This window comes from Ranitomeya imitator, chromosome 4, assembly GCF_032444005.1.
Source record: "Ranitomeya imitator isolate aRanImi1 chromosome 4, aRanImi1.pri, whole genome shotgun sequence".
Classification (NCBI taxonomy): Eukaryota; Metazoa; Chordata; class Amphibia; order Anura; family Dendrobatidae; genus Ranitomeya; species Ranitomeya imitator.
Window position 1 is genome coordinate 476,073,259 of NC_091285.1, and position 12,020 is coordinate 476,085,278.

Here is a 12,020-nt window from a genome sequence, read left to right on the forward strand (position 1 = left end):
ATTTTTATTGTCCCTACCTATGGGGGTGACAAAGGAGGGGGGGGGGGGTCATTTACTATTTTTTTTTATTTTGATCACTGAGATATAACCTATCTCAGTGATCAAAATTCACTCTGGAACGAATCTGCCGGCCGGCAGATTCGGCGGGCGCACTGCACATGCGTCCGCCATTTTGGAAGATGGCGGCGCCCAGGAAAGAAGACGGACGGTCCCCGGGAGGCCAGGTAAGTATAAGGGGGGGGGGGGAGATCAGGGCACGGGGAAGGGGGGGCGTCAGAGCACGGGGGGGTGGATCGGAACATGGGGGGGTGGATTGGAGCACGGAGTGGGGGATCGCTGTGCGGGGGGATCGCTGTGCGGGGGGGTTTGATTGGAGCACGGGGGGTGTGATTGGAGCACGGGGGGAGCGGAGCACAGGACCGAGGGGAGCAGACCACAGATCGGGGGGCTGGGGGGGCGATCGGAGGAGTGGGGTGGGTGCACATTAGTGTGACCAGCCATGGCCGATGATATTGCAGCATCGGCCATGGCTGGATTGTAATATTTGACCATTTTTTTAGGTGAAATATTACAAATCGCTCTGATTGGCAGTTTCACTTTCAACAGCCAATCAGAGCGATCGTAGCCACGAGGGGGTAAAGCCACCCCCCTGGGCTAAACTACCACTCCCCCTGTCCCTGCAGATCGGGTGAAATGGGAGTTAACCCTTTCACCCGATCTGCAGGGACGCGATCTTTCCATGACGCATATGCTGCGTCATGGGTCGGAATGGCACCGACTTTCATGACGCAGCGTATGCGTCAAAGGTCGGGAAGGGGTTAATATGGAGGGACCTGTAGTAATTTCATTTCAGCCACCAAATATGCATTTTGTTGCAGATTTTACCCTATTTATCACAAAGGGTATACACAAAAAATAAATCAGAGTTAACATGCTGCAGATTTGAAAAACTGGACTGCACATCAGTTCATTTATTTATTTTTTCTTGTAAACAAGAAATAAAGACACACTCCGCTTTCATTTAGCTAAGTTTATTAAACCAAAAACTCTACGCAAGAGTTTTTGGGGACCTTGAAAAAGTTCTCTGGATGCATGGACACCTGCCATATAACAGCTGCTATTAAGACTATACATTTAAATGTTAGAATTGTTGGAGACGTCTTACCCATATTAGTAAGAACATGTACCTGACTACTTGCTATTGGACAATTTGTTAAAGCGATTCCACAGAAGCAAAGAAAATCACATCCATAAAAGAAATAAATAGGTGAACAGCAGTCTAAATTCCTTAATATCGACACTTAAATATATTTGCATTGTGCTGAAAAGTGATTTAAAAACACCTTTGCGGAAAACTGAACAAAATGGGTGGCAAATATTTATCCTAGGATATTTCTCAAAGCAGTGTGATCTCAGCATTAAATAATGTCGTCATCTCAATTAGCACTTATTTTTTTTGTTTTTATACAGCAGCCCAAAAATAAGGAATGTTTTCATACATTATCTCCTTTTTGACAACTAGAACTTTCATACATACAAACTAAATATGAACAAAAGTCGATTAAATTAAGGACTTCACTGTTAGTAATGAGTGAAATCCATTTAGCCTGGGACTATGTGGAAACCACACGCCCGCAGAGACTCAATTCTACCGACTAGAGCAGCTAGATCTTGCCTGCAAGTTTAAGGGGTCACAAAGCCCATAAATGTGCAAAGAAATGCAATATGAGAAACCATGCAGAATACAAAGAAAACAAACTGTAGAACAACTAAATAATGGAAATAGAGACAAACACACAAAAAAAATTGCTGTATAAATACATTTCTGCTCCCCTGCTTTGTAAGCAAAGGACCCAAATATGATCTGTATACAAATGGTAGTCTATAGCATTAGTTGTATACCGAGGCAGAGCCGACACCAGATTTAATGCTTCCACGTCTGTGCATTTATGCCATGCCATCTTTTTTGTTTTTTTTTTTTTTTTTTAACAGAAACTTTATTCTGGATTTCAACATAGGTCATGCCATCTTTGGTTGGCTGCAGTACCGAAAGGAGTGAATGGGCACATTATTTACGGATTTTAAAAAAATGTCAACTATCAGTAGAAAGTTGAGCTTCAATGTCCACTCTACAAATGGGGCACTTTTTGTTTGTGATCAGCCACTGGTCCACACACACTTGATGGAAGAGATGCATACACGGAAGGCGCCTGGGTGGAGAGAAAAACAGAAGATTAGTACAAATCTACAAACTGCCTGATAACACGGGCTATCCCCACATGTACGGTGTCTAACAGCTGCGAAACATGTAGCTGTTGGGAATCGGACATTTTCCTCGAGCGTCCACGATACTCGGTGCATAACCGCGCACCCTAGGCAAACTCGAGTGACGAGCGCTTGTGCTCATCACTACTTATAAAAACATTGTGTACTAGTCATACAGCCATTATCCGTTCACATGGTTGAGGCACCCAGGCGACCCATCACAGCTGCGACTGCAACGGAGCACCCACTAAATACAGTATAATAACCTATTAGTACATGATATCGGCTATTTTGCCCATATAGCAGCTTCTATATCAATAGGAAGATTGTCATATCCTTGGACTCCAAAGTAGAAACAACCCTCTTAAGCCATCTATATGGGCAAGCAGGTCACAGATATCAAGTTATCGTTTTATTCCATTTTCTGTGATCCGATGTCTTATTCCAGAGAAATCCACATTTTTCTTAATACATAAGCTAAGATCTGGAAATCTCCCCGAGAATCTTTTTCTAGAGGTAACATTAAATGAAAGGTGGTATTGCCAGTGTGAGACAAGTCATGACTGACAGACTGCTCTCCTGAGTTACATGTCTCACACTGGTAACATGCCCTTTCAATTAAACCACCCTCTAGAGGCAGATGCTCAGGGACATCCATGTCCGGCCCATAGATGATAATCGTCATTTACATATTAAGAACATTTAAGATAAACAAAATGAGCAAACACCCTGCAGTAAATAAATCGCAATAGTGCTTGAAAATAACAGTTAACGTGATTTTGATTAAAAAAATAAAAATGCAAAAGCCATCCCACCACGTCAAGGCGACCCTATTCGGGACGGTGCTAACCTCTAGTATTAAAACCTTGCCATAAATCAAATGATGTGAATGAATAAGGGACGAGCAGGACCGAGACCCGACTAACAGACACCCAGCCATGGGGAGCTATATAAACGTAATGTCCAGTTCACAGAAAAGGGAGGCCAGGCAGTGTGAACATGCACCTACACGTTGTATGTATACCAACTTTAAATAAAACATTTCCTTAATATAAAAACCCAAAGCTGAATTGGAGTATAAAGCCGGGTGAACACTATACAAAGTAGCAGCGCACATTCGCTGCGTCCAAGGTGCTGCTGTCTATTGAACGTAGGTAAATCCTTATGTGTTCACTGAACCGGGCGGATTTACCACGTCCAATATATTCGATGGGTGAAATTTCTCTTGCGGAGAGTAGCGTCTACACAAGAGAAGCTAACATGCTGCCGTCTCCGCAGGCGTCTCTGAACGCATAGTGGGCATGGGATTTCTTGAAATCCCATCCACTAGGTTGTAAAACATTTGGACGCTGCACAAGTACACAGCGTCCAACCCGCAGCATTTACTAACCGTGTGCACCTACCCCTAGACCTTGGATTGCAGATATCCAAAGGTATCAGTTTATTCAATCATCTATGACCTGCATGCCCATATAGAGATCTCAGAAGGGTTGATTCTACTGAGAGATTCCAAGCTAAGCAAAAGAGGAGCCGCAGCTGCAGTTAGGTAAAACGCAATTGTTCGGGCTCCAGTCTAACGGTCACAGAATATAGACCTGGCTGCTGGACCGGGGATTGAGAATCAATCCTCCCACATAGAATACCTACTATAGGAGAAATACAACTAACTGAAATTATATTTTGACATTTGCGAATAAGTATTTTACAGAAAGTTTGTCGTGTATGATTTATAACTTCTCAGTACAGAATTCAGCTGGTACATTACCTGACATCTTCACCTTCCTCTAATATAGAAAGGCAGATGGTACACTTCTCTTCAGTGTCCTCCTCAGTGGCTTCCTCCCCATCTTGCTTGCCATGCAGTTTCCTCTGTGAGAACCAATCAGTGGATACCTTATTAGAGATGAAATTATTGGCAAGCTTTATAAAGACCAGTTTTAGGAAGACATTTACGACAACAAACATTTAACTTTACTATTACATTTAGCAATAAATCCGGATTTCATTGACCAGAAGGGCTATTCCTGGCTCTCAAAGAATCGCTAACTCCCGGGGCCACGTTGCAAGTATACATCTGGATAAGTACATTACGGGGGTTGGGCCCTTCCAGTTTATGTATTCTCCGGCCTCCCTGGAGGGACCTATATTACGGTCCCACCAACCTGACATCATATTGTACCCACGTGACAAAAAGTGATCAGTAAAAGAGTGGGGAGGCAAATGTGCACAATAATGCCAATATTTGGATTTTGGCATCTGAAAGCTATGCCCACTCTGTTTATGAAACAATATACACGTTTCAAACAATGTTGGAGAAAGTTTGTATTTTCACGTCTCACCTTCTTATATTTGTGTGGGTATGTGCATCGCTCTATGGTCCCTTGTGAAGCGCCACGATTTACATTTCCAAGCCTTTCCTCCAGATGAATAAGCTCCTGCAGGAGGAAAATCGTAGCCATCAATGGAAAGAAATATTGCTAGTTACTGACAGACTGCTGGGGGTGTCAGGGTACAACGTATTGACGACTTATTTAATTTGGGCCTTCAATATCAGATCAGTGGTAGTCGGACATGGCAAACCCCATCGGCTGTTATTCACTCCGATTCAAAGGAACAGCCATTGCACAGTGTCCGAAAGATACATCCGGCAGACCCCAAAGCAAATAACAGCTGATCTATGGGAGTCCGACACCTGGCAACCCCAATAATCTGAGAATCGTGATCTCTCTTAAGGATGGGTCATAAAAAGATTACGCCTGGACAACCCCTTTAAAAATGTTTCCTCATGCCAATATAAAATAAAAGTTTATAGCCATTCCACATGGTATTACTTCACTATAGGTTTTAAATTTTTTGTGCTGAACAGACTTGAACTCACTATAAAAATAAAGGAAGCATGGGTTGCAGAATAAAAATAAAAAAAGCAAACAAAACCCCCCCCAACAATCCTCGGCATGGGTTTGCAGGAATATAGCAGTTGCCACTTTGAATACCTAGCAATAGTGATGAGCAAATTTGCTCGGATAAGGCGTTATTGGGGCATGCTCGTGTGCTAACCAAGTGTCTTTGCCGTGCTCGAAAAACATGTTCAAGGCCCTGTAGCTGCATGTCTCCTGGCTGTCTGACAGCCCCAACATATCCAGGGATTGTAGTTTGTTAGGCAATCGCTGCATGTGTTGCGACTGTCGAACACATGTTAAATATATTACTCGGGCATGCTAAAAAAAACAAACAAAAAAAACAAACCGCCAAAACACTCCATTAGCACACGAGCATGTTAGGATAACCCCTTACCCGAGCACTTTCCCTCATCACTACCTAGCAGTGTTTGGCCTCTTCATGGGCAAAGAGCAAAAGAATGGCGTGATGTTATAGAGAGGCACATACAGAATCACTCCACAGAGTGACATTCAGTTGTTTCAAGAAACTATGGAACTAAAAAGGTCATTGAAACAAGATGATCTTACAGAAAAACGTTGAAATGGCAACAAAGAACCTAATCGGAGTAATTAAAGTAACAGAAGTTAAAAAAAAAAACAAACAAAAAAAAACCTAATTCACAGCGTTTTTATAATAAAGTGTTGCCGTCTTTGAAAGTGAAACTACTTTTATTCTTCAGGAGCACACTGCTCCCCTGCCTCCCGAGGATTAGCGTATTCCTGAAGATTGACAGTTCAGGCAGGCGGCACGGCTGAGCCACTGGTCTGAGCTGAGAGGCAGCTTCACCTCTTCAGGATGGGAGAAGAGCAGGGACACAGAGGCAGGCCAAATCCAGCCACGCGCCTTGCCTAGGAAACCCAACACCTCTGAGGTGGCCTGTATCCTTGGTAACAAGCTGCAATATCTTTAAGGTGGTGAGAATTTTAATTTTTTTCAAGAGGTAAAATTTTAAAGCCGCTTACACTCCAGAAGAGTTTCTCATTTTACAGTCTACGGTGACATTTGAATGCATTACAGAAAAGATTAATAAAAAGATTTAGAAGAATTCTGGTGTTGCCAATAGCAGCCAGTCACAGAGCAGCTTTTCTTTTAGACAGTTGCATATATCCCCTCCAATATTCTTCACCTCTCGATCACCAAGTAAAGCTTGGTGGCCAACAATCTCATGTCGGGGAACATGCATGTTACGTTTTAAGTGGCAGATCCTTTTATCAGGAGAAAAGCAGTCTCCGTACTTGTCTGGTAGCAGCTGATACCCCTCTTCCATTTGTTCGGCCAAGCATAGATTAATTTTCAAAGTGTGCATATGTTATTAGTGGACGGGAAGGAATGACTGATTAGACTAAAGTTCCACCAAACACGTTCAATACTTGTTGGCCAAGTGTTCTTTTACTGTGCTGCACAAATCAAGATAAGCAGCTTCCCAACTCCAAGAAGTGGATAGTAGACAAGCGACAGCGTGGAGAGGACAGGACTGGATATGTTACTGCCCAACCCCGGTTACAGGCTAGGATGACTGTACGCTGCACAGAGAGGGTACCAGGCATATTCATAAAGGAACGCCTCAGAATAGCACACACTATACTGCAATCATTTTATAGTCCTTTACTTTGTATTAAAGATCTTACGTGATAGCAATACTTGTCAAATTTATTAGCCAATATTGTATGTACAAATCAGTTTTGGTATGTTTTTGAGATAAGTGTACAATTCTGAAGACCCTGGTTCAGTGGCCAGGTCAGTATTCTGTGGGCACTGGACAGAAGCCCCGTGTACCCCCTCCTAAATGATGCCAGCCGCAGTTCCACTTGCATACACGTCCTAGCGAGATATCATTGCGGCGTGAGGCACACATGATATCCTGCCAGGCCGGCTAATGAACGAACGAAGAAGAGTGTCATCAATGCAGTCAGGTAGAAGGTGGTTCACGGGGTTCTTGCCCAGCGGCCATGGACACAGACATGGCTGCTGGGCCAGAGTCCAGCGAATTTATCAGCTCATCTCTACTAGTCGTAGGCTAGGAACATGTGCTATGTGTGGACTCATTACGTTTTGGGAAGGGATCCCTGTATTTTTGTTTCAGCCCAACACCCGTACAATCGTTCTCTTTTGCTCACACATTAGTTACTGAATACAGAGGATACACAATGACCAAAGCTACAATATGCAGGAAAATGGCATCAATTCATATATAAATTACATACTAGACATAGATTATAGTTGGCTTAGCTACAAATCATGCTAGAAGTAAGCTTTAGCCTTACAGGGTGCACTAAAACAAGAAATCATGTGGATCATCAATGTGCATATAAAGTACACTGAACGTCACAGTAGAATAACTCCGGCAAGGAATTAAACGCCACTTTCATGTCTAACGGCTCACGCCAAGATGCTTGCTAAAGACATCTGCAGCAAACCTACTAATTGGCCTTGTATTTGGGGAACACATTAACACTCTGCATCTGATGGCGGGGGGGAGGGAGGGAATAGTTTATTGTGTATCCTGTTTAAAGACACCAAGAACACAGCAACCTCATGGAAAGATTCCATAGATGTGTTGCTCAAAAACATGACAGCAAAAAGCTAACATTCAGTTACAAACCTCAAAATTGCCCCTGAAAGGAACTCTGAATGACCTTCCATCCAATCCAGATGAAATGTAGCGGATGTGAGGGTAGCCCGCCATGTCTGGAACCTATTCAAATAGCAGATGTAAGTTAAACTTTAACACAACTGCTTGGAAATGATCGCATTGATCTATTTGCTGTTAGAGGGCTTTGTAGTGAGCACCCATCTGGCACCAAATAGCTCAAATGAAAAAAAGAAAAGTATATCAAACACATAACTATAGTGAAGGACCAGAAACTGGTTTAGCTTTTTCAAATCGCAGGAGAAAATGGTGGTATGCTTTATGAGACTCCGTACATTACAGTGTTCCTTACACTAAAAGAGGCCAAAACACCGTGTGGATGCATCGTGAGCCTCAGACATGATGGTTATTTATCTTTTTAAAGAAGACCACTTCTGTGACATAACACAACAAACAAACATGGGGCAACAGAAAGCAGCTGACTTGGCGCCCCAAAATACAAAGCTCTACAGTCTTTACAGGTTTTATTAGGTATAAAAAAGGTAACAGAACCCTTCAAAATGTGCAACATCAAAGACCTGACGAGACCAATTCAAGTCATGCTGCAATTATTGACATTTTATTCCAGTAAAGGGGTTGTCGGGTAAAAAAAAAAAAATAAATACATTACCCACCCACAAGATAAGTGAAATCTTATAGGTCCATGCAGGTTTCAGTTGTCAAACCCCACCAATTGGACGTAGATCTGGGGATTTATTATGATGGAATATAGGCTGAACTGGATGGACAAATGTCTTTTTTCGGCCTTACTAACTATGTTACTATGTAATTGTCAGAACAAAGCTCCTTTATTCCCATTACAAAGATGTGGCGGGGCGCATGCTCCACTGCCACTATTCATTTTCTATGGGGATCTGCCAGAAAGTGACAAGAGCAAAGTCCGCCCTATAGAGAATGAAAAGCGCGGTGGTCGAGCATACACACTACTGCCCCTTCTAACAGATAAAAGTGCCCCAGACTTGGCGACCAGTCGGACCCCATTGATTACATATCCAGACATGCACTAATCAGGAATAATAAGACAAGAGTAGAAGGGCGCTACGAGATACCTACTGTAATGTGTGCAGTAAAAAAAAGAAGAAAAAAAAAAAAGATAAAATATCTGAAAACTGCAACATCAGCTTTCACAATCTAATCAACCAACCCTTTGCTTTTCTAATCTTTGACATTTTGATGGACTGACAAATGTCATTAAGAATAGAATATACAGCAGAAATCCAGTAATGGAAAGACAAGCGTAGGCAATAAATGAGGCACATCCTCAGGAGCTACAACACGTGGTGAACTGGAAGGAGAGTAGGAATCAGATGCAGAGTGTCAATTCCGTTTTCAGGGAAAGCAAAAAAGGTCAATAAGAAGCTGGAAAAAATACAATATCAATATATTCTAGGGAACTAAAGATTCAGGCTGCTTCAGGTTATACGTTACAAAAAAAGCCCTCGTACTAGCATCTACATCCCGTACATAGTGCAGAGAGCGACTTTAAAGTAGCCGCCTGGCTCTGATGATACCACAGTGGTGTTCTGTATGAAAACAGTGGTGGTTGTCAAGGATTATGAGGCTTTAAAGCTGCTGGCGCTTTGCAGATTTCTTTAGAATATCTTTACACAAATTGCTTATACAAGGCCCCTATTGTAAAAATTGTGAAACATAAAAGGTATAGATAACATACAATTAATATATAATATTCTGTGTATACTGTATATTGACAGAAAGCTGCTGATCAGTGCTGGGGGCATGGTAGGACTAGGAAGCACGAGACCCCCTAGTCCTGTAGTAATTAAACCCCCCTCCCTGATTTTATTAAAAACCACAAAATACAACCCAGTAACATCTCTTGAATCAGACTCTACATCATGCTGAACATCTATGTAGAGCAAAAAGGAGTCCTCCAAACTCAATAAAATGTATTTTTTATGCATTACCTTAACAAAACTTAAAAATGTTAAAAGGAAGTGTTTTGGAGATGTATACAGACTATATAGAAAAAAAACCACATACATCAGGAGATCTTCGGTATGTATATTCCATTTATTATTATTATTTTTTTTCTTCTTTTAAATATTTTTTTGTACATTCCCATATATTTCTTTATGCCTGCAATTCAGACACTGTCTGGGTTTCTTTCTTGTAATTATGCATTTATTATTATTATTTTTTGTTTTCTCGAATGTCTGCACATTATCTATATTACACATTCTGCCACTAAGTTGCAGTCAATACGATGCAAAAAAATCTCTCATACTACATAGCAATTCATCTTTTTAAGCACGTGCACTGAATATGCGCATATTCATCACTGCAATGAGCGGTACCATGTGACCGCTCACACAGGACCTGCTGCCGGCGCTGAGAGCATATATCGCAGGAGCTGGGTGAGTATTTCTTGGCAAGCGTGCGGGAGCACAGGGGATGGGAGGCGGGAGGGGACCCACAAACTTTATTTTTAACACAAAAATAAAAAACCCTGATTTTTCATTCCTTCTCTCCAGCAAACGCTGCTGGGGAGAAGGAATGAATGCCGGCTTCAGCACCACACGCAGGGGGGACAGCGCTTACTATAGCTCTGTTTCTCCTGCGGCGGTACTTGCACACGGAGGAGAGTGCACACTGTTCTCCGTGTGCACGTGTGCGGGACGTATTGCGGTACGTGCTGCCGGAGAAAAGTGGACATGTCTCCGTGTTTTGCACACGGACACACGGTCCGTGAAGACACGGAGACATGTGCATAGACCCATTCATTTGAATGGGTCTACGTGTGTCAGTGTCTCCGGTACGTGAGAAAACTGTCACTACACGTACCAGAGACACTGACGTGTGAAAGAGGCCTAATGTGTGTCTGCTTTGCACGTTTCCCCTTCTCATATGCACTTGCTCACTTTAATGAAATGCAACAAAATCTCTTTGGGAAATAATTTATGATCTTGCTTATGTTTTTACACCCTATTCCTTTTGGAATATATTATTTATTATATACATTATTTTTCGTTGTTACCCATGTTTAATTTTTTCATTATATTCTTTATTTTTTGGTACTTTTTTTGGTCTAAACTTAATCTTTTATCTTATGTGGTGCATGTGGGCCCATTTATACCACACTTTGGGTCTACACTTTAATAATTTTAAACAAATGATGCATCATTAACTTTCAATTTTTTTTTTTAATCTAATCATGGTTAAATGTTGCCATGAATGGGTTAACATGACTCCTGATTTCTGAGGAGACTCAGACAGAGGCAAAGTGATGTGTTTCGGTTGATGTGCATGATGCTGCGATCAGGTCCTCACCATTACATCCAGCTATAACAACTACAGCTATGATGCTGCAGTCACATGACCTTCATGGGGCGGTACCACAGGTCCTCACCATTACATCCAGCTATAACAACTACAGCTATGATGCTGAAGTCACGCCAGTTGCACGTTAAGACGACACACCTCCCGTGGAGTCTCTGGCCGATTCCTCACTTGGGTCACACACTGGAAGGAACGCTTCCGGGAGACGCTGACCTAAGATGGAGTGTCACTTCCGGTCACGTGGAGATCACATTACTCACATTTGACAGGGTATGAGCTTTAGGAGATGGGTATAAATAGGTGGCATGTTGGACTGGTTTTATTTGCACCCACTTCTGAAGAAGAAACATCGAAATGCAGGTAAGGGGCACACTGGGACTTCGGACACTCTGGCTCCTCATTACATGCTTATGATTGAGAAGGATTTTTCTACTCTGCACCTTCAGCCATGGTATACATTGTCTCTGGCTTCCCTCATTAGGTGTTTACTTATTTGTTTCATGTTTTGAGGTATATCCCCACTGCATTCATACTATTAACCCTTTCCAAGCCTCATTAGGGGCAGCCATGGACATTACCCCAGTAGTGTCTGGGTATATTCATTTAGTTACTTATTTTGCACCCTATTGTTGTAATTTTTCTGCACTTTGCACTTTATTTATCTCTATAGATGATTATTGCTTTACAAGTGCACCTTGTAACTAAATCTCATTTTGTATGTAGTTGCAGATTGCTTATAATTATGGATGCAATATAATTATTCTATTGATATCCATTTTTTGAGCCCAGTGTTTTGCTTGTTTTTTTCTGTATACGGTACATTTCCAAAACACTTCCTTTCAACATTTTTAAGTGTACATATCATTAA

At 42.0% G+C, this 12,020-nt stretch overlaps 1 protein-coding gene across 5 annotated transcripts in view; it reads right to left on the reverse strand.

The window, feature by feature from the left end:
- Positions 1–1,015: 1,015 nt before the first annotated feature.
- The window catches only part of RNF111 (ring finger protein 111), a 90,975-nt gene continuing 79,970 nt past the window's right edge, over positions 1,016–12,020 (reverse strand). The window contains exons 11-14 of one of the 5 annotated variants that reach the window (XM_069765894.1): positions 7,808–7,900; positions 4,605–4,700; positions 4,031–4,134; positions 1,016–2,210 (exon numbers count right to left, since the gene is read on the reverse strand). In XM_069765894.1, coding sequence (XP_069621995.1) covers positions 2,093–2,210; positions 4,031–4,134; positions 4,605–4,700; positions 7,808–7,900 — 411 coding nt within the window. In that variant the 3' untranslated portion in view covers positions 1,016–2,092. Of the gene's footprint in view, positions 2,211–4,030; positions 4,159–4,604; positions 4,701–7,807; positions 7,901–12,020 lie in introns of all 5 variants that reach the window. The other 4 variants (XM_069765892.1, XM_069765893.1, XM_069765896.1 and 1 more) reach the window with 4 other exon arrangements.